This window comes from Sminthopsis crassicaudata, chromosome 4 (genome assembly GCF_048593235.1).
Source record: "Sminthopsis crassicaudata isolate SCR6 chromosome 4, ASM4859323v1, whole genome shotgun sequence".
Taxonomy (NCBI): domain Eukaryota; kingdom Metazoa; phylum Chordata; class Mammalia; order Dasyuromorphia; family Dasyuridae; genus Sminthopsis; species Sminthopsis crassicaudata.
The window spans coordinates 228105506-228126474 of NC_133620.1; the positions used below are offsets into that span (position 1 = coordinate 228105506).

General features: G+C 31.5%; 1 protein-coding gene across 14 annotated transcripts in view; it reads left to right on the plus strand.

The window, feature by feature from the left end:
- The window catches only part of SNAP91 (synaptosome associated protein 91), a 148358-nt gene extending 127989 nt beyond the window's left edge, over positions 1 to 20369 (plus strand). For 11 of the 14 annotated variants that reach the window (XM_074310395.1, XM_074310402.1, XM_074310404.1 and 8 more), the window contains 8 exons: positions 4840 to 4974; positions 6570 to 6719; positions 11757 to 11787; positions 12506 to 12617; positions 14514 to 14597; positions 14675 to 14779; positions 17121 to 17224; positions 18907 to 20369. In XM_074310395.1, the coding sequence (XP_074166496.1) occupies positions 4840 to 4974; positions 6570 to 6719; positions 11757 to 11787; positions 12506 to 12617; positions 14514 to 14597; positions 14675 to 14779; positions 17121 to 17213 (710 nt within the window). In that variant the 3' untranslated portion in view covers positions 17214 to 17224; positions 18907 to 20369. The remainder of the gene's footprint in view (positions 1 to 4839; positions 4975 to 6569; positions 6720 to 11756; positions 11788 to 12505; positions 12618 to 14513; positions 14598 to 14674; positions 14780 to 17120; positions 17225 to 18906) is intronic. The other 3 variants (XM_074310400.1, XM_074310403.1, XM_074310401.1) reach the window with 1 other exon arrangement.
- The last annotated feature ends 600 nt before the right edge of the window (positions 20370 to 20969 follow it).

The window sequence follows — 20969 nt, forward strand, 5'->3', positions numbered from 1 at the left end:
AGTTCACTTCATTTTTTGCCTTAGATTGTATTTAAATGATATTGAAGGAAAATTGTTCATTAAAAAGTCTAATAGTGGAGTAACAACTATTTTTCATTCATTTACATGCAATCTAAATTTTGACATGGGAAAGGAATAGAAGATCCCAATTAGTCATGTTAATAACCCTACATTCAAGGCTGAAACAAAATTTCAATTTTTAAACTATATTCATTTCAACAGAAATAGAAATGGGCCAATTCATATGTAGACTCCTCTAACATAGGGTTGGATTTTTAAGGTCTAAAATTATCAAACCAATAGATACTACTCTTTGAGCTCTTCATAAGAACCTAAAATGTAAAAGAGAATTTCATACATTTCAGGGTTCAAGGACTTTTTTTTTTGTTTGCATAGGACAGGGCAGACAAACGTTTAACTGAACTATATATGTTATATGTGACTTACAGGTTACCCTTTTTGCAATTTTACTGCCTGCTATTGCCTTTATACGAGATATTAGTAAATTTACTTACTACACTGACTAGAAATAGCTATTCATTCTACTTCTGTTAAAAGATGAATTCTGTTATTTGTAGGTAATACTGTAATACTGGAGAAACTGAGCAAGATAGAGATTAGAGAACAATTAATAATTTATTAAATGGGAGAGATTTACTGGGACCAAATGGATCCATGGTTTGGTCCCAGGGCTGAATAAAACTATTGTTTCAAAAAATCCAGCCATGAATGTCAGATACAAGACTCTTTTGTAGGGTTACAAGAACGATGATATTAAGGGGGAGGTACCTGGATGGAGATGACCTAATGGGGGGAGGAACCTAGGATGACGATGACATAATGGAGACAGGCACCAAGGATGACATAATGGAGGGAGGTACTGGAGAGACTCCTGATATTCTAATGTTGTCTAAAATGGATAAAGACCTTTATCCCATCAAACATTAAGAGGAAATGATTATAGTGTAAGGTCTGAGATATAAGACCTTTATCCTAACATTAAGAGGGAATGGTTATAACCCTAAGGCAGAGTAACTGAATAGGACAATTAAGGAAACTGGGTCAGGACACTGTGGTACAACATTATGTAGTGCTTTAAGGTTTACAAAAAACTTTCTATATGTTATTTTATTTTGTCCTTCCAACTATTGCTATTATTTTTCCCATTTTGTAGATGAGAGAATTAGGGCTCAGAAGGCCACACAGCTAATAAGTAGCTTATAAGTAGGACTAATTTAGCTCGGGTTTTTCTGAAATCTAAAATTGTGTAATACTACTACCTCTCTTTGCAAAATAAAGATTAAACAATTGAAAATGTGCCATGGAATATATAGAATTCTGTTTTTTATTGAACTCGGGATTCCATAATTTGTTGATAATTATATCTGGCATATGTTGATTTTAAAATTGAGGGTTGTGAAATTTGGTAAAAATGGCTTTTAAAAAGTAAATTCTTTGATTCATCACTTTTAATACTTTAAGTTCTTAGACTTAATCAAGAAGAAACTATGGATTAAAAGTATATTGTAAGAAAAATGAAAACCCTGAGAGAAGATAGAATTTCTGAATAATTAATAATCAACATTTTAATTGTTCTAGCCAGCATTCAGTAAATTAAGGATCAATGGTTTCTCTCAGCAACCAAAGAAACAAAGTTAGATCCTAAAACACTTTAAATCCTTTCTAAAAAGAAATTCCTTTGACAAGTAAAACTCCACCCTGATTAGCAGAGATTTAATGAGGAGGTAGCTCAAACTCTTTAGCTTCTCCTGCTTAGAATATGGCTTGATCTTGAGACTCAGAAACCTCAAGGCTGGGCAAATGGAAACCATCTTCAATCAGATCTCTCTAGCTAGTTTTTTCCTTTAAGAGCTGAGTTTCTCTAATCTAATGGAAGAGATTTAGAACACCTGGGGTTCCTCCAGGTTTATTCAAATTAGATTCTATTTAGACACTAAACAAAAATTAAGTCTGTTGGGTGTGTCTCATTCCTTGAGGGCTAGAAACAAATCTCATCACTCAACCAGCCCTTTCAAAGATAACTGACTTTTTCAGAAGATAGGTTTCAACTGAAATAAGAGGAGAAAGGGTAGATCATAAATTAATAATTATTAATGTAATGGTATAATTTTAATTTCTCTCAATTGTTATTTCTTAACATTAGGATCAAAAGATTTTTTGAATCCTAAGAATTTGTTATTCCAAGGGGGTTGTTGGACTATTATTTCCTCTGATATTGTAGCTTCATGATTTGTGTAGTATTTTTTTTTCTAGTAGACTATTGTACAAACTATTAAACTATTAGATCCTTAAAGCAGAGTCTTTTGTCTTAGCATCCCCAGAATTTAGCACAATGCTTGGTCATGTAATATATACTCAATAACTATTTATTGACTAAAAAAAATTTTTAACCTATACGCTTTTTTAATTGTATCACTTTAAGAATTACCCATAAGTCTTATGTACAAAAATATTTATACCACTTCTTTTTGTGATAGATAGCAAAGACCTGGAAACTAAAAATATGCCCATAAAATGAGGAATGGATGACTAAATTATGGTATATGAATGTAATGGAATACTATTATGATGTAAGATATAATGAAGAGATTTTTAGAGAAAGGAAGACTAGTATGAATTAATGCCAGACTTAAGCAAGCAAAACCAAAAGCACACAATGACAAATAACACTGTAAAGATGAATAACTTAGACTTAAAAATTCTGATCAACTCAATGACAAATTATGATTCCAGAGGACTCATGATGAATTAATTGTACTACCTACCTCCCACAGAAGTGATTGATTCGGAGTATAGATTGAGATTTATTTTTTAGACATGATAACAGGAAATTGTTTTGCTTAACTAAATACATTTACAAGAGTGGTGGATTTTTTTCTTTTTCAGAAAGGATTTGGAGTAAAGGAAAAGAAAGATTTTTGTTCATTGGTGGGGGAGGGGTTAAATTTAAAAGGAAAAAGAATTACCTCTCTGAAAATATCCATATCCTTTGACCCAGAGAGTCCTACTGCCAGGCCCCAAGAAGGCAATAGACAAAAAGAAAGGAGCTATATTCACAACACTTGGAGTTTTTTTGTTTTGTTTTGTTTATGATAACAAAGAATTAGAAACAAAATAGATGTCCATACTTGAGGAAAGGTCAAACAAATTATGGCATATGAATGTAATCGAGTATTAGTGAATTTAAGAAACAGTGTATACATTGAGCAACAATGATCTACCACAACTCCAAAGGACTTCATAAAGAAAAAAATCTATCCACCTACAGATGGAGAATTAATGAATATATATTGCAGATTGAAGTATATTACTTCCTTAGGTTTTTTTTTTTCCCACTCCAAAACATGGCTAATGCAAAAATATGTTTGACACAATTTCATATGTATAATGGGTATCATATTTTTTGCCTTCTTTTTGAATGGGGGAGAGAATGGAAGAAGGGAAAGTATTTGGAAAGGAAAATAACTAAATGCTTAAAATTAACAGTGAATATGAGGAATTCAAACAAGTTTAAGAAGAATGCACAGGAAAATAAGTAAAACAAAGAACAGAATATACCCAACTATAACAATGTAAAAGGAAAGGAAAAGCAAGTGAAAAGTGAATACCGTATAATTATAATGGCCAAATTTGTCCCCAGAGAAAAACTAAGAAAATGTACCTCCCTCTCTTCTTTGCAAAGGTAAGGAACTATGGGTATAGAATAATGCATATGCTTCTGGACATGGTTGATATGTTTGATATATTCTCACCCCCCTCATTTTCAGTCTTATATAGGGTAGCTCATTGAATGGATAAGGGATATATATTCAGAAATTATTGTAATATAAAACAGTAATTGTAATATAAAAATAGTATCAGTAAAAATAACACTTTAAAAATATTACCAATTCCATCTTAGTGGAATGCTAATTTTTTTTCCATTTTATAGCTAGTAAACAATTTTTAACTTTTTTGTATTCCTAAATATTTGTTGCATTCATCTTTTTCTCTCTACTCACATATTGACCACTTTCTTTCAGGCCTTCATCAATTATATCCTGGACTACTACAACAATTTATTAGTTGATCTCCTATCTTCACCCCTCTCCATTTTATTTTCTAAAAACTGTCCAAATGATACTCTTAAAGCAAGTCTGACTATGCCATTCCTTCTCTTTCTATTTCATCTTTAATCAAATCCAAATTTTTCTGTTGGGAATTTAAAACCTCACACAACCAGTTTCTAGCCTGGTGTTGTTCATTCTTGAGGCCAACCTCAAATTGGCCTATTGGTTGATCATTACATACACATTCCATTTATACTTCCTCCTTATCCCCATTTTACAGGATCCCTACAAAGTTCAGCTCGGGAATCATGTATTATATGAAGCCTTTCCTAATCTCCCCAGTTATACAACCAGCTACACTAGTCTCCTTCCTGAAATGAACTATATATTTACTTAAATGTGTACCTGTATTCTTTCTCAAGAATGGAAGCACCTTGAAGACAGAGACTTTCATTTTTCTCTTTGTATTCCCAGAGCATTGCACAGTGTCTTGAAAACAAGTACATAGTGAATATTCATTTGATTAGTGGTTAAAGAATAGAAACTTAATTAATACATACAGAAGTTAAGTTGCAATAAGAGAATTGGGAAACTCTAAAAAATCAGTTTATTTGGTTCTTCTGACTTTTTATCCATTGTTAATTTAAATATTTTTTTTGTATCTGTATTCCTCTAGCTCCTGTTTACCACAATATTTGTACATAATATATATTTGTACGTAATATTGCTTTAAACATTTTTTTTTTAAACTTTTCAACTGTTTTTCTAGGTTTTGGAGGTTCTTTCATTGCACCTTCTCCATCACCAGTAACACCAGCTCAGAATAACTTATTGCAACCTAATTTTGAAGCAGCTTTTGGAACATCACCATCAACTACTAGCAGCAGCTCCTTTGATCCATCAGGTGAGGAAATAAATTGCACTTTTCATATAACTTATTTTGAATTCATTTAAAAATTACTTATTTATATTTTAAACTATCAAGAAATTAACAAATATTGGGTATTGAGACCCTTACATTTCAAACTGATCTTTTATTCTGTATTTTTAAAATACTAATTTTAATTGTTACTTACAATTAGTACATTTGTGGGTAGCATTAGGAATAATCTACAAACCCTCTCTGAATCTATTTTTTAATTTTTAGCAGAAATCTAACTTAACATGCACATCATCTCTTTGCATGTGCTTATCTTTGCATGAGTTTTAGAACTGAAAGGAAAACAAATACTTTGTACCATATAGTCAGTAATCTGAATATACTCTCACTGCTGTTGGCAGGGAGAGCATGCCAGCTTGCATGGCACTCAGTTTTTCAAAGTTGAGATACAAATACAGAGTGTTCTTTGCCTGCCTTTAACTTTTCATCCCTGCTGTCATTTTGTTTGTATTCTCTTCCATTCTACTCTTCCTATGCTGGGTCCTTACTACAAATTTACAATTGGTGAGTTTTTGGCAATTAAGTGAGTTTAAAAAGCACCCTAATTCTATTCCTTGCCTGATGATTCAGTTGCTTCTGTAATTAGTGCATAATTGAATGCTATATTTTCCCCAATTTAAATTATAGTATTGCAATATTTATGATAGATGTCTAGCAAATATTACTTGTATTGGATTTTAGCAATACAATTTTCTATAACTAAGTATATGGTATCAACAAATCCTACTGTGAGAATGTATTTGGAATGGTCCGTTTTGGACAATTGAAACTTCTCAAATGGTATTTTGCAAGACAAGCTTTTAAGAATCATTAGATAAATCTGTATAGGGCCAAATTTTTGTTTTAAAATTCCTATGGTAATTATGGTGTTTTAGGTGTGATCTTAAAGATGTAAGAAAATGTTGTTACCTAAAATAAAAAAATAAGAATCACAGTTTTTCATATATACTTAAAATATAGAATAAGTGTAAATTTATTCACTATGAATATTACTTGTTAAGTGTTACTATTTGACATTCATTTCATCTAGTATGTGAGAATAAACCATTTATTCAAATTCAAATACTCAAAATTCATAGGATTTGTTGCTGTTTTAGAACAAAGAGTTTTGACTTGCATTTATATTCCTAGGTTACATGATTCCTAGATTCAGTGATTGTTTAGATGTTCATTAAACTTATTTCAGCTTTGAGAGATCTTTGTTTCTGCACTTTAAAAATTAGGAGTTAACTCTCTCTTCATTTATCTTCTTGCCAACAGTAAAATACTTGTACTTTTTTTTTTTTTTTGTAAAAGTATATTATTTACTTGCACTCACAATTTTAGTTAAAGTAATTTCAATTACAAGCAACTCTGATAAATCTATAAATGATGGGAGAAATATCCATCACTACTAGTAAAGTGAATTTCCTAACTGGGAGTTCTGTTAACCTATGAAATAAAAAATCCAACTTCCCCATTTACCCCCACCCCATCAAGAAAGAAATAAAAGAAGCAACTCAATTCTGTTGTTATTTTAAAAATATATATATTCTGAACCTGGTCTTTTTGAATTCTAGTGTTTGATGGACTAGGGGATCTTCTTATGCCTACTATGATTCCTGCTGGTCAGCCTGCACCTATTTCAGCTGTAACACCTGGCCCTGCTATGTCAGCAAGCAAAGCCCTTGGAAGTGATCTTGATTCATCTCTTGCAAATTTAGTAGGCAGTAAGTAACATAATTGGCTTTTAAATTAAATAAAATTATTTGATGAAAGTTATTTTTGTTTCCAATATTCTTCATCTGATGTTTGTATTCATAAGACCAAGAGTAAGTAGGATTATCCAATGAATATAAATGTTTTTCCTAGTGGGAGTCCATAATTATTAATTCAATTCAATTCAATTCAACAGCCTTCAGTCCTTCTTTATATGGTTTTTATTTTATTTTTTTGGGAAATGATGAAAAGAAGTAAGGATGAAAAAGGACTAGTATTTCCAAACTTCAGACTTTATCATAAAGCAAAAATAAGATAAATCATCTGGTATTGGTTTTAAAAATGTAAAGATAAATCAACAGAACAGAACAGACAAAGGAAAGTAAAAAACAATTGAACTCAATAGCCTAGTGTTTGATAAAGTAAAAAAATGTAAATTATCAATAAGGAGAAAAAAACTTCATTTAATTAAAAATTGTCATGAAAACTGGAATGCAGTCTGGCAGAATTTAGGCTTAGGCCTATATATTGTGCTATGTATTATTCTAAATTGATACCTGACTTTAATATTAAAGATCATTGTAAGAATAATTTAACATGGAATATTTATAGCAGTACTTTTGTGATAACAAAAAGATGGAAATAAAGTAAATCCCCATTGATTGGGGATTAGCTAAACAAACTGAAATATTTTGTAAGACATTAATGTAATGGAATATTATAATACTGTGACATAAGAAATTCTATATGTGTTAAATATAGAAAAGCATTAAAATATCTACATGAACTTTTACAGAATAAAGTAAGGAGACCCATGAAAACAATATACAACATAATTACAGTGATATAAATGGAAAGGAATACACACACACACACACACACACACACACACACATATCTAAAGTGAGTGTAGCAAAAACTATAAAGATCAAGCATAAATAGATTGAAGACTTAAGAGAGTACATACCCAATATGTTCCTTGGTAGAGTTAGTAAGTTCATAGGTGTTACATATGCACATATTTTCAGATATTTTCCAATATATTCATCAGTTTGCTGATTGTTTTCCTCTTTTCTTTTTTGTCTTTTAAAAATACTATTTGTTATCTGGGATGGCTCTCTGGTTGGGAGAGAAAGGAATACTGGGGATAACTATGGTAATATAAAAAAAAAAAAAGATCAATAAAAACTTTAAAAAACACTAAAATTCATTGTCCATTCTCTACATATTAGTATATACATTTTTCTTCTTGAAAATTGGTTTATGCAACTTGTCTTCTTTCTCTCACTTATGTTCTATTTGGTATCTGATGTAATTATTACTGCCTCTTCATATTTGATTTAAAGACATCTTAGATCAGCAAATCTCTAGGAAATTCTTTTCAGAATCATTTTATCTCTATTCAATAGTTCCTCATTCATCTTGAATCATAGATAAAAAAACTAAATTTCATGTCTTTATATTACTTTATTACCCAGCTGTTAATTTTCCCTATTCTCTTTGTTTTTGTAGTATGTCTCCCAATATCTAATATATCATTTTGAAATGATGCTAAAAAGAATACCTGTACTCCAGAGTCAGTATCAGTTTTGGGATATTCTTTGTCATTTTCTAAGTGGATGGCCTGAGAATTCAGTAAAACTCCTGATTTGCCTTTTTTAGCCATACCTATAGCTGATTCACCTCCCTTCCACCTCAATGAATAATATATTTTTTTCCTTCTTGAAATTAGTAAAAGGTCTCTTTGAATTTACTGACATTTGTGGATACTTCTCATTTTGCATAGTAGGGAATTTCTGACTTCATCTGGAGAACTACATGTATGCCTTAGAGAAAGAGTCAAAGCTAATTCAAGGTTCCTCTTTCCTTTTTATAAAATCTTTCTACAAGAGAATCAGGAAACTGGGGGAGATAACATTTGCAGCCAACTTCTCTCAAAAGGTCTCATTTCAAAGATATATAGAAAACTGAGTCCAATTTATATGAATAAAAGCCATTTCCCAATTGATAAGTGGTCAAAGGATATGACACAACATTTTTTTTCAGATGAAGAAATTCAAGCTATCATTAGCTATAAAATAAAATGTTATAACTCATTAATGATTAGAGAAAAATAAATAAAATAACTCTGAGGGTTGCTACTTCATGCCTGTCAGATTGGCAAAGATGATAAAAAGGGGAGAAACAAGTACATTGTTGCAATATTGGTAGAGTCCATTCTGGAAAGCAATTTGGAACTACTGCAAACCTATTATACTCCGTAATATCACCACTATATCTTTATCCTAGAAAGATGAAAGGAAAAGAGGTAATATGCACAAATATATTTATAGCAGCTCCTTTTATGGTACTAAAGCTTTGAAAAATGAAAAATGCCTATCATTTGGGGAATGGCTGAACAAGTTCTAGTATATGAATACAGTGGAATATTATTGTGCTATAAGAATGGATAAAGGAGACAGTTTCAAAAAAACCTGGGGAGAATTTAATATGAACTGATGTAAAATGAAGTGAAAAAACTAGGAAAATAATTTATGCAATATAATGTAGAGATAGTTAATTTTGCTTTATAGAGAGACAGAGGACTTTCCTTTTCTTTTTTTTGGTGCAATAAGGAGAGTAGGGAGTAGGGCATGGTTAATGTGAGAATTTGTTTTGGTGATTCTACATAATTTATAAGACTTTATGTTGTTGTTTTGGGTTTTGCTAGGGGGGAAATGAATTTGATCTTATAGTTTAAAAAAATTTTTTTTCCTTGTTTCATGTTGGAATATTTTTATTATAAAACTGAAATTTCTTTTCTACCATTTCCTCATAAAGAACATTTCCTTCTTTCCATAAATCCTTTCCTCTTTATTCTTAGTCTTTATAAATTATGTGGTTTAGTGGATAGTGTCAGATTTAATGCCACAAAGACCTGTGTTCAAATCCTGCCTCAGACATTCTCTAGCTGCATGGCCTTGAGGCACTTAGCCTTTCTGTGCCTCAGTTTCCTTATCTATTAAACTGTCATAATAATAGCACCTACCTTCCAAGATTGTGAGAATATTATATCCTTTTCAACTTTTAAAATGCTATATAAACACTAGTCATTAGTAACTATTATTATTATTCTCTTATTATTCTTGTGGATATGATGAAAAGATGTGGGCTAGATGATAATACAGTTAGATTCAGAGCTGAAGGCTGGATTTGAGTACTAATTAATAGTTCAATGCTATTATGATAGAAGGCCTATCGTAGAATATCTTAGGGATCTATGCTTGACCCTATGCTGCTTAATATTTCTTTTTTTTTTTTGGGGGGGAGACTTTGATAAGGTCATACACAGCCTGTAAAATAGCAAAAAGCAGAGAGGAGATAGCTAACACACCCTGATGACAGAATCAAGATTTTAAAAGTTCTTGACAGGATAGAACCCTAGGTTGAATCTTATAAGATTAAAATTTATTAGGGAGAAATGTTAAAGTCTTATACTTGGATACAAAAAAATCATAAATATAAAATAGTTAAATAGTATTTGGTCTAAAAAAAAAGTTTGGAGTTTTTAGTCAACTACAAATTAAATAAGTCAGCAGTTTATTGTAGCCACGAAAGCTAATGTGATCTAGGGATGCTTTAAGATAAGCTTGCAGGAGTCTCAACTAAGATTCCACATTCTGGAGAAAGGCTTTCATAATCTTCCAACTGTTAGTGCCTTTCCTTCTGAGATTATCTCCCCTCTGTAAATATTTTGTATGTATCTAGTTTTTAGATGTTTTTTCCTATATTAGAATGTGAGCTCCTTGGGGGCAAGGATTGTTTTACCTTTCTTTGTATCCCTGAAATTTAGCACACACAATGCTTGGTATATAGTAAATACTGAATGCTGTATTTTGATGGAAGGGTTGAGGAGAAACTTGTCTAGCCCAAATATTGGTATTAATGTATGACTGGGATTACAGTAGCCATAGATCATGGTTCTAGTATCAGTAATGTAGTAAAGAGATGTATCTAGCATACTATTTATTATAGTAATCTAGTATATTCAGATACAAAATTTATTTTAGTAAATTTCACATCTAATTTTTAGAGTTACTTTTAAGAATAATATACCTTTTTAATATTTTATTTTTCCCATGTTTTTACATTTATTTTTAAAACTTTGAGTTCCAAATTCTCTCCCTTCCTCCCTCTTCACAGCCCTCTTCATTGAAAAGACACATGTGAAGTTATGCAAAACAGTTCTATAAAAGTCATGTTGCGAAAGAAAACATAGACCCCCCCCTCCAAAAATTTTTTTTTCAAGAAAAATAAATTTTTTGAAATTATACATCAGTCTGTATTCAGACATAATTAGTTCTTTCTCTAGGTATGGAGAGCATTGTTTATCATAGGTCTTTCAGAGTAATCTTAAATTTTTGTATTTCTGAAAATAGCAAAGTCATTCACAGTTGATCATCCCACAACATTTGCTATTACTTTGTACCAAGTACAGTTCACTTTGCATGAGTTCTTGGAAAACTTTCTGAAAGTTTTTCTGAAAGCATCCTAGTCATCATTTCTTAAAGAACAATAGGTAAGAATGGCATTCCTTAAAGCACAGTCTATTTCATGTATTTAGGCATTAATCAATATTTTCAGTATGCCTTGATTAATTCAGGGAGAGGAGAAATTATCTTAGATTTACATCATTACAAAATTGCCTTTCTCTGTAAGTCAATCACAGTTGACTCAAATTACTTATGGGGTTGATATTCTTTGACTTCTTATAAACATCTAGTCCTATTTTATATCATAAATTGGCAAAAAATAAGATTAACAGTCATTAATATTGCAGCTAATTATTTGGCAATAATTAAACAGAATAGCGTTTTGAGAATAAGTTCTGAAAACTTGGGGAAAAAATCCATCTAATTAAATAATATGTTTTATAATGAAGTTCTGTGGTGATTTGAAAGCAATCTTTTCCTCAAAGTAAAGTAATAATCTCTGAAGCTGTTTTAAATCATCCCATTAAACTTTTTTTAAAATAAATGTAAATATTTTATGCTTTTATCTAATTGCAGATCTTGGGATTTCTGGTACCACATCAAAAAAGTAAGTGCTATAAACCATACTTTTTTGTCTTTTATCAAACTGAGGGGTGGAATGGTAGTGTTGAAGCAGTTTTCTTGCAAAACCATTGTCTACAATTAATTCAGCTATTCATTATAAAATACATAAACTGTTATGGGGAACTAGCAAAATTAATTCCTGGTTTTTTGTTTGTTTGTTTTGTAGATTAAATATTAATGTGAAGTAGTCATTTTTTTTTTAGGGTGAATGTGAAATTTATTAATTCTAAAATATAAGATTGGAAAAATATTATTTACCTTATAAATGTGTACTTTATAGGAATAAAATATTGACTTCTTTTCAATTATCACTAAAATATATTTAGGATTATTTAAAAATATTTGGTTTTGTGATTGGAAGTTAAATGAGTTATTTTTACTTTAAAATATTTAGTTTCATTTTGAACTACTAATTTTGAGTGCTAACCATTGAACAGCAAATATACAATATTTTCTATAGTTGTTTTGTAATATTTATAATCAATGAAAGATATGAACATGTAGTTTTAATTAACTGGCAAATTGGAATAGCCTGAAGTAGGAAGTAGAGATCTTATACTTTTTTTTCAAGCTACTAATTTACCTTATACATCATAATAGATACTTAATCAGGATTTTCCTTGCTCAAAGATTTAGCATATTTCAAATTTCAATTATAATTATTTTCTGATTAGCTTATTCCATTTGCACATTTACTTTAGGGGAGATCTTCAATGGAATGCTGGAGAAAGGAAACTGACAGGAGGAGCTAACTGGCAACCGAAAGTAGCACCAGCAACATGGTCTACTAGTGTCCCATCAAGTGGCCCTTTGGTATGTAATAATGTGTCCTCATCCAAACCTATGATTTAGTGGGATATTTGCAAAATATAGATGATTATATTTCCCTTTAAATTCTTTCATGCAATATTCTGCCACTTTTCATCCATGAAATATAAATGAATGTGAATGATCTTTAATTCACTAGCAACTTTAATTATTTTATTACATATTTTTATTTAACAAGGAAAAATAATGTGGACATAGTAGTTTATGTTAAATATAATATTTTAAATAGAGTTAAACATTGAAACGTTTATATATTGGCAAAGCTTTCTGGAAGTCGTTTTGTAGGTTTCATCATTTTGGAGGTGTTGTAATTAAAACTTGAGCCCAGGATTCCTAGATTCTTCACGATCTCTTAACCCCTATGTCTAACATGGTGTTGCCAAGGCCTGTTGACTTCACTTTTAAAGTATCAAATTCACCCCTCTCTCCTATAGTATTGCTACCACTCTAGTTCAGGCCCTCATCAGTTCTCACCTAGACTCTTGTAATTCTCCCCACTTCAATCCATCTACCATTCCTCCACCTAAGTGATTTTCTTAAAGGTCAATTCCAGTCACATCATCCCTCTATTTAGTAAATTCCAATGGCTCTTGTCACCTCCAGGATCAAAAGCAAAATCTTCTATTCAAAGACTTTCGCAATTCAGCACCTTCCAACTTTTACAATCTCCTTTTGTTCACCATGTAACTCCCATGACATAGCCTCTTGGCTATACAGAAACAAAACCTCCATCTCTCTCTTTTAGGCCTTTTCTTTGGTCATCCTTCATGCTTGGGATGATCTTCTTCATCTCTATCTCATGGCTTCCCTGATTTCTTTCAAATCCCAGTTAAAATTCTATTTTCTATAGGAACCTTTTTTCAAACTCTTTTGATTTTTGTGCCTTCCCTCTTTAAGTATTTCTTATTTAGCATTATCTTGTGTGTGTGTGTGTGTGTGTGTGTGTGTGTGTGTGTTTTCTTATTGTCTCCCCCATTAGATTATGAGTTTCTTGAGGACAGAGACTGCCTTTGCCTCTTTTTGTATCCCTGGTTTTTAGCATAGTGTCTCAAACATAGTAGACATTTAGTAAATATTTATTGACTGTCTACATACCAGCTTTTAAAATTATTATTAGACAGTTTAAATTCAGATGATATATCAAGAATAGGGGATAAATTAAATCTAATAACACTTATTCATATCCCTTTAGAAAAGTTAATGCTTAATTTAGTTCTCCAACTAATAGCTTTTACTTTCTTAGTGTCCTATTTTGTGAGATAACTTTTGTAATCTATTATATAAAAATAATATTCCTAAATATTATTTTGAAAAGGGAATTTGATTCTTTCCAGATACAAAAAGATTTTCATCAAAGTTAAAGACATACAGGTATAATTTAGGTAGAAAGGTAGGCTTAATAAATAGAGAAAATGGTAAAGTTGGATTGAAGACACAAGTGAAAGCCTTATCATTAAATGTCAAGCCCAACACCAATCTGAGCATATGGTGAAGTGGGAAAAAAAAAGACATTCTTTAGAAAGCTTTCAGGTATTCACAGGAGAAGAAAAAGGTTTAAGTTGGACAGGTTGGGGCAGGACAAATATATGAAGTGAAAAGGTTGAAATTAACTGGAAAGGAGTTGTAGAAGTGATATATGTGATTATGAGAGGGGAGAAAAAGCTAGTGAGAAGGTGCTACATGACAGCTGGTGACATGATGTTGTATATCATCATACCCTAAGAGTAGTAACCCTTTTTGCTGTTGGGTCTTGAGTTGTCATATTTACTTATGAAGTGGGGGAGGGGGAATAAAACATAAAATTCATATGCTATGAACACACTCATTTAAAATTATATTCTATGAGCTTTAAAAATGGTGTGCTTATTTTCATATTTTCAGCAGGGAGCTGTACCTCCGGCTAGTACGGTTCCTTCTGTTGCTGGTGCACCATCTGTTGGACAGCCAGGAACAGGATTTGGAATGGTAAGAAATCACCATAATTAAATTTCTCTATATAAAAGATTCAGTTTCATGTTCTCAAGTTTTAAATGGTATTTCAGCCTCCTGCTGGAGCGGGTGTACCCATGATGCCACAACAGCCAGTCATGTTTGCACAGCCCATGATGCGGCCACCATTTGGAGCCGCCCCTGTTCCCGGTGCACAGGTATGTTTTTGTTATTTGTTGGTAAAATAGTAATATAAAGTTGTAAGAATATTAATTTCCATTCAGACAGTTTAGGAAATATCCCAGATCTCTTCTTATAACTTCAAATATAAGATAACCTGACAGCAAGGATAAGAAGGACATTTGAGAATATTTGGAGAAAAGTGCATAAATAGTGTCAGAATTGCACTTGATTCAAACTTTCCAGTTTTCAGTTTTACAAAGTTTCCAGTTTTCTAAAAATGTCCACATTGTAAGCAGCAACAAAGTTGCTAATTTGGAGATTATGCATTAATATAATCCTACAGAAAAGAGCATCATCCCTTTGTAGCTCACAATATGTGTTCTCCATCTACAAAAACAGAATAACTGTCCTTGGAGCTGTTTTTCAAGAGTGGGTTCTGCTTAATTCCATGTCCTTCATGAATGACATTCTGCATTTGCAAAATGTTGAACTAGAATAAAATTAACACTCGAGTTTAATCTTCTCTATATCTAGCTAACTAGAAAAACCTTCAATCTTAGCCTTTTTAAGTATCATACTCCATCTAACAGAACTTATTGAGTTAAAAAAAAAAAAAAAAACCTGATAGAATTAAATTCAGCACTTCTTAAGCCATTACCAAGGGCAATTAATTTGCTAGATATTGGAGGTACAAAGACCAAAAAAAAAAGCAATCTCTCCTCTCAAGAAGTTTATACTTTTATACTACATATGCATGCATACATGTATATGTTTATATATCAATACGTATATATGTATATGTATTTGGAGAGATGAAAAATAATAACTAGCAAACATTTATATATTACCTATTGTGGTTCATCACTGTGCTGAGTGCTTTACAATTATTTTCTCATTTGACCTTCTCAGCCACTCTGGGAGGGAAGTGCTAGTTTTATCTCCATTGTAGAATTGAGAAAACACAGAGTAAGATGTTCTGGAAGTAACATAGCCAAGACTTAACATCTGATTAGTTTGATGGCATGGGACAAAAGGAAAAGCCAAAGATAGCGCAAGTGTTGTGAAACTGAGTAACTTAGATTGTGGATCCTCAAAATAAATAGGAAAGTTTAGAGAAGGCATGGATCTTGAGGAAAATAACAAATTGTGCTTGACTAACTAGTTAAGCATGTTCACCTTGAGATGTCAATGGGATATACAGATATAGATGCATGGAGGAAGTTGGTGATTCAGGAGAATGATTAGGGCTGAACATACACTTGTGGAACTTGTTTATGTATTGAAGATGCTTGAATTTAAAAATCTGCAATTAAATTCATCCATGATTGGGCTTAGCAAAGGAGATAGGAAGAAAAAGCCTTGGCCCAGAAGCCAAGAGAGAACAGCTATCTATTTTTTGATATAACATGTAAAACACATCTAACTCTGTTGTTCCCCATGACAAAAGTTATAAAGCTATGTAAATATCATTTAGCATACTTGTACTTTACAAATAAGGAGGTCTGTGTGTGTGTGTGTGTGTGTGTGTGTGTGTGTTCCTTTTAACAAAAAAGAAAACAAAAAACTACCAAGTTTCTGAACCCTTATCTCTGGTCAAGGCATTATAAAAATGACTTAAATGGTAGCTGAACCAAAACAGAGTCCAGCTTTTTCTTTCAAATTCTATATGGATATTTGCCCATGTAATTAAGAAACATTCATTTTACTGTCAATAATCAACTTTACCTGCTTCTGTCTTAAAGGAAAACCAAAATTAACCTGCCAAGAGATAAAGTAAATTGCTTTTAGATACAAGATTTATCTAGATAAGTTTATCCAATTAGAATAAACTTTATTATTTTTGATTAGCACTTGTTAATATGAAATCTGAAGTACATTTTACTAACCACTGAATAATTCTTAAACAATTTTCTGCAAACTCATTCTCATTATGTAAAATCCATTTAACTTCCTTAGCTTAGTGGTATTAATATTTTGATATAAAAATTCCTTTATGTAGAGAAATGGATTTTGACTATACATTTTTGATGTGTGTGTCTTACTAAACTAGACTAGTTGGTCACATCATCCTTACAATGACTGAAGTTTTGTTCTACTACCAAAGTCCTCAATTTTTTTTTAAACCCAATATTGAGGTTTTATTTTTTCAATCTCAAATCAAATTTCATATTTTGACTAAGTAGAACATTGTAAACCTTGTTTTTGTTTGTTTGTTTTGCTTTGGATTTGTTATTTTTTTGTTTTGTTTTGTTTTTGTAATCTTTAGGCATCTAATCTTTTCCATGTTTGTTCTGTGTAGTTTGTGTTCTTGTGTTCTACCTAATGCTTGTATATTCTTCTTTGCCTTCATTCTTTGGCTGGCTTTTCTTCCAATAGCTTTCTCCAAGCCCTACACCTGCCACTCAGAGTCCCAAGAAACCTCCAGCAAAGGACCCACTAGCGGATCTTAACATCAAGGATTTCTTATAAACAATTAAAAGGTATATGATATTGAGCTTGTTTGTGGGTTTGCAGTAATCACCCAGTGCTTAACTATTTCTTGTGTTCAAATCATTACATTTAATTGAAGAAGAAACCCATAGAATATTCTGAAAGGCTAATAAAGCTTAAAATTGAACTAAGACTTTTGGAACATTTTGTCTAATATATTTATATTGCTACGAAAGATCCATGATTCACTGGTAGGAAAAGTCCCTTTAACTATATAGATCATACTCTTACCAGGCTTTAGAAAATATATTTTTCATTTCATGTTAATGGTTATTTCACTGTAACCAAAAATTTCATCACCCTGTGACTATTCTATTAGTAAAGAGTCTTTCTGCACTAAATAAGACTGATCTTCAAATACTAGACACTCAGCCTGTCACTAGTGGGAGCTAAGAGGCCATGTAACCACTAGAATAAATTTCTAGAACCCAGAGGTACTTTTATGCCATAGTAGGTATTGAAGACTTTGGAATAGAATCTTACCAAAATTGTCAATGAATTATTTAACTTTATTTAATTTAAATAATAAGGGGTTCATTCTCCAGCTTTTATACTCCGAGATTACATAGATAAAAGCATAAATGATATTTTCCACAAGTTTTTTTTAATACTTCTTTGATCTTAATCACACATTTGACTTAGAAATTACAGAAAGTTAAAATTTATGTTATACTTAATACATTTTATTCTAAAATATAATTATTTTGAGTGAATATAATGGATTTTGAATGATCTTATTTTCATTTTAGCAATCATAACTTTAGAAGTCTCCTCTAAAATTTCTTCAAGAATATTTAGATCATTTTTAAAGCATGGAAAATTAATTATGGACATTTGCACCTTGTTTAGAAAAAATGTTTATTAAAAATTCTTTACTATATGTTGTAAATTTTCAAGGATTGAGGGTGCTCCTGGCTAATGTTTTCATGCATTCATGGTTCTTTATTTGGAGTCTTAATTCTGTACCTAAATTCTTCAGTCACTTGACAAAGTAATAACCAGATTTGCTACCCATAAGTATCCAGGTATTGTTTCCTCTAGTTTTCCTCTGAGGACAGTTATATGTGCCTCCCTTTATAATACCATTCCTTCTGACAGGCTTTGTATTACATTGAGATTTGGTGCAAAGACTCACTTTGCTTTGTCACTTGTCTTAGTTCATAGCCCTCTTTTATAATAAAACTGAATGGAATGGAAGAAGTAGTTATATGTTTGTGGTTTTTTTTTGGGGGGGGGTTAACAAATGTACTTAGTTTTAGAAGTAAAATATTCAAAACTAAGCTAGATAATAATAATCTGAGATTTTCAAATAATTTATATTTGAAAACTTCCCCAATATATTTTCTGAAGAATTTTTTTTAATCCAAGTTGTAATTTTTTTCCTGCTCATTCTTATAATTAAGAATACTAGTAGAGCTTTTGAGCTTTTTGAGAAATTTTCAACAATATATAAATTCAAAGGAAAAGAAACTATTTCTTCATTTGCAAAATGAAAGATGTTGAACCTCCCATTCTAGGCCTAAATCTGTGATCTAAGAGGAATATAGATTTTGGTTTAGCTACATTGAAGTGAGACTTTGAGGAAAAGTAATTAAATCTGAAGTGTGCCTTGGAAGAGACTATTTCATCATACTTTCTAATTGAAGTTTTGTTTTATTTTTTTTCTCCATAGCTGCAGTTTTTGTGACTGAGTAAAGGGGGGAAAGTGAGTTTGGAGACTACAAATAAGTTTGATGCTCAGAGTTTCAAAGTGAGCCACCAGTACCAAACCCAGTGCTTCTTCATATCTTCTCTTCCAAAACGTGTAGCCCAGCTGTGAAAGTGAACATTAGGAATGTGTACTACCTTAGCTGTTATCCCAACTTTCTCACTTTTAGTGTATTGGGGTTATTTGTGTGTTTTACAATTTAAACAATGGATGTATGTTTCTGATGCCTTTAGTGCTTTTCTGAACCTCCTGTGGGACAGATTATGCAGTTGTTGTATGGTAAGCTGTTTGGAACGATGTGTCTGTGTTTTTTGAAGGTTTCAATGTATATAACTTTTGGACAAACCCTAAAACTTTCTCCATAAGTTCTGTTTCCTTCTGTATCTCTGTTACAAGGCATATGTGATAATATCAGATGATAAGGAAAACACTCTTAAATATACAAAAGTCTTTTTTTTGGGTGTGGAGTACATTTTTCCAATCACAGGAATTTCAATTGTTGTGAAAAATGTTTATTTTTGTGGCACTGTATATGTTGAGAAATATTATAATTTAAAGAAATATAAAAGTTAACTTCATAATAAACACTTCTCCTTGAAGCTACCTTACCAAGAATGAAGAATCATATTGGAAAGAATACCATATTTATCATTGTTATATTTTAAAAATATGTATTTTAATCATATTTGACAAGTTTTGCATCTAAATTGGCTCGTTTATTCAACTATGCTTAAAAGCACTGAAGATTAAGTAAATGGTCAATGTTATTCTTATGTAGTTGGAAAAAAAGCAACCATAATTGTGCTCTCTCATAAGGGGTTTAAAGTGATTGTGGAGGCATTCTTTGATATGTAGGTAGTCAGAATATTACTGCAAAGATTGTTATTTTCATTTCATCTTTTATGTACATCTGTTCAGTAATTGTGTGTGTGTGTGTGTGTATGTGTGTATCATAGACTAATGTTTCTCCATTCCCAAAATGAACTCTATGTAGGGTTTTGTTTTTTTTTTTGTACCATTTATAATTAGGATTTAAACTAATTCAATGAATATGCTCTTTCACTGTACATATTGTATTTTCCCCTTTTTTGTTTATTTTCATACTGTTTGTGCTGATGGCTTGGCTGAAGATTTCAATGCATAAATGAGGTCACTGTTGATCAGTGTTACAAGTGGCTTGGCAGCTCTATGTGAAAGCATATGGGTTGGAAAGATGTTCATCTAAGTCTTTCAAATTATTTAATCGATGTATGGTACCATTTACAAGTGGTTGTTTCTGAATTTACTGTGGGGATAACATACACTGTAATGGGGGAAAAATAACATAAAGCTAATTTCAAAATGGCTTTCCTTTGTATTTTGGTTTAAAAACCCAGTGCATGTATGTATGCCCTCTGAGATGCAATAAACACCTTGAACAAAGAAAATGCAAACAGAATTCATGTTTCTTTAATTTTATTGGGGGAGAGGTGACATAGAGAAAGACTGTTGCAAATTGAACTATAATTACTGGAATTGAGTTTGGGGTACTAGAATATAGAATGTATGAAGGAGGATAATAGAAATTAAGTCTAGAATGAAGATGGGATCTAGAATGTGAATAGCTATTTTATCACAGAGATATTAGTGAGCTACTGAAGAATTTTTAGTAGAGAAGTTAAACTGGTTTAGGAATTTAACTTTGGAAATCAATTAGAAGATGGGTTAGAAAGGAAAGACTAGAATCTAGCAAGGAGACTAATTAAGAGAACAACTGGTTCAGAAAAGGTAAGAGTTGATAAAGACCTGAACTAAGATAATTATTTTAGTAGAGAGGAAGTGCAAGGTATATTATGGTAAATCTTGAACAAGGTTAATGTGTAGCTGGCAAGGGAGGTGTGAGAGAGGTACGATTCAAGAATGACACCTACAAACCAGAATAACTAGAAAGATGTTGGTTTATTCTATAGAAATAAGGAAATTTGGAGAAAAAATAATGAGTTACATTTTGGAAGTGCTGAGTTGAGATACCAATGAGCCATTTAGGT